A 1,551-nucleotide genomic window follows, 5' to 3' on the forward strand; every position below is an offset into this window, starting at 1 on the left:
CCAAGGACATAGGAGGCTGGCAAAACAACCTGGGAATGTAGGAATTTGTTAACTGCATGCACTAGGCTTTTAATATTTAATCTGCAAAGTAAAGCAGTTTCTATTTCAACTCTGTCTTCATGCTGGTATGGTCCCAGGGCTTCTCTTGTTTGCACCATAGGTGTTACAGCCTGATCTGGTTCCTCTGCTAAGATTTTGGTTGTGTATTGAAATTCTTTGTCTAGAATTTATGCCTCAGTTTTTAAAGGTTTTTATTTTATTTATATGTCATACAGATGGGATTAGTGCATGATATTCATGATAAAGTATTCTCCTTTCTCTACATGAACCTATAAAAATCAAAACTTTCTGTAATAAAAGTAACTAAATACAATAACCAACAGAAAAGTTTTTGAGTACAGCTTGAATGGGATTTCTGAATTAAAGGATCTATAGCAGCTTGAAAGTGCAAGATAGTCCAAAGGCTCTTGAAAAAAATATTCTTTCTTCCATAGGATTAAATTACAAAATTTATGAAGTTCTTCAGAAATGAAAATGTCTAACCTTAGGTTTTCCTTCCACTTTTATTGTAACATTTTAGTGTAACTCTTAGTAACATAAATAATTCAGATTTGTTAGTCTTTTAAAAAATTTTAAATTTTTTTTTATTTATGAAAGAACAGTGCAGAACCAGTTTATTTAAAAAAATGAAAATATGCAAACAAATATAGGAATTTAAAGAACTCTGAACAGTAGTTTATTTACAATGAACGTCCGTTGAAAGTAATAAATGGGACTGGGCTTTTTTTTATTAGAAAGCTGCTTGTACAAGCAGCGCTAATTTCCACAGACTGTCACCCCTGCTCGGTGTATTTTGGGGTGACACTGCGAGTGCTTCTTGTCAAATGCTGGAAATCAAAGAAGGTGATAAGCTGCCAGGGATAGCTTTTGCGTTTCAGCATCCCCAGTGCTTAGTAACTTCTAGCCACTGAAACAACATTTATTTATACCAATATAAATAGGTCTGCCGAACCTGCCACCTTCATGCGTCTGTTCTTCACCTATTTTTCTTTTTCCTCAAAAGAGCCTGCAAACTGAAGGTTGAGCTCAAGGACGCTCCTAGGCAAGTCACTGAAGCTTTCCCTTTGCTCTGCCTGCTGACCTCTGCTCTCCCGATTACTCCCCAGAGATGGAGCGGTCCACACAAGAACTTTTCCTCAACTTCATGATTGTCCTGATTACTGTATTGCTCATGTGGCTCCTTGTGAAGTCTTATCAGGATTAAAAGACTATCAGAAACTCTGGAAGGTGGTTTAACCATGTGTCTCTGCAGACATAAGTTACTTCCACAGCACACCACTGTGATTAGCTTTCAGTCAGTTGAGAGTGTCATCAATCTTTTTTTTTTACTCTCTCATATCTGTTGCCTGTGCTAAAGTTTGTGATGGGTATATGACGGTGTAATTATTTTATTCTGCAATGATCCAGCTGTAAAATGTAAAATGTGAGCTCTGTAGGAACTGCTCAACGTGTCTGTCTCCTCTGGTAGTCCCTGTGGGTGCTGTGGTCCCT

At 37.3% G+C, this 1,551-nt stretch overlaps 1 protein-coding gene across 1 annotated transcript; it reads left to right on the forward strand.

Moving 5' to 3' along the window:
• The first annotated feature begins 1,168 nt into the window (after window positions 1-1,168).
• SLN (sarcolipin) lies at window positions 1,169-1,264 on the forward strand. The gene has a single exon (XM_008949470.1). The coding sequence runs from the start codon at window positions 1,169-1,171 to the stop codon at window positions 1,262-1,264; it is 96 nt and encodes a 31-aa protein (XP_008947718.1).
• The last annotated feature ends 287 nt before the right edge of the window (window positions 1,265-1,551 follow it).

The sequence above is a fragment of the Merops nubicus genome, unplaced genomic scaffold, assembly GCF_000691845.1.
Source record: "Merops nubicus isolate BGI_N331 unplaced genomic scaffold, ASM69184v1 scaffold11161, whole genome shotgun sequence".
NCBI lineage: Eukaryota > Metazoa > Chordata > Aves > Coraciiformes > Meropidae > Merops > Merops nubicus.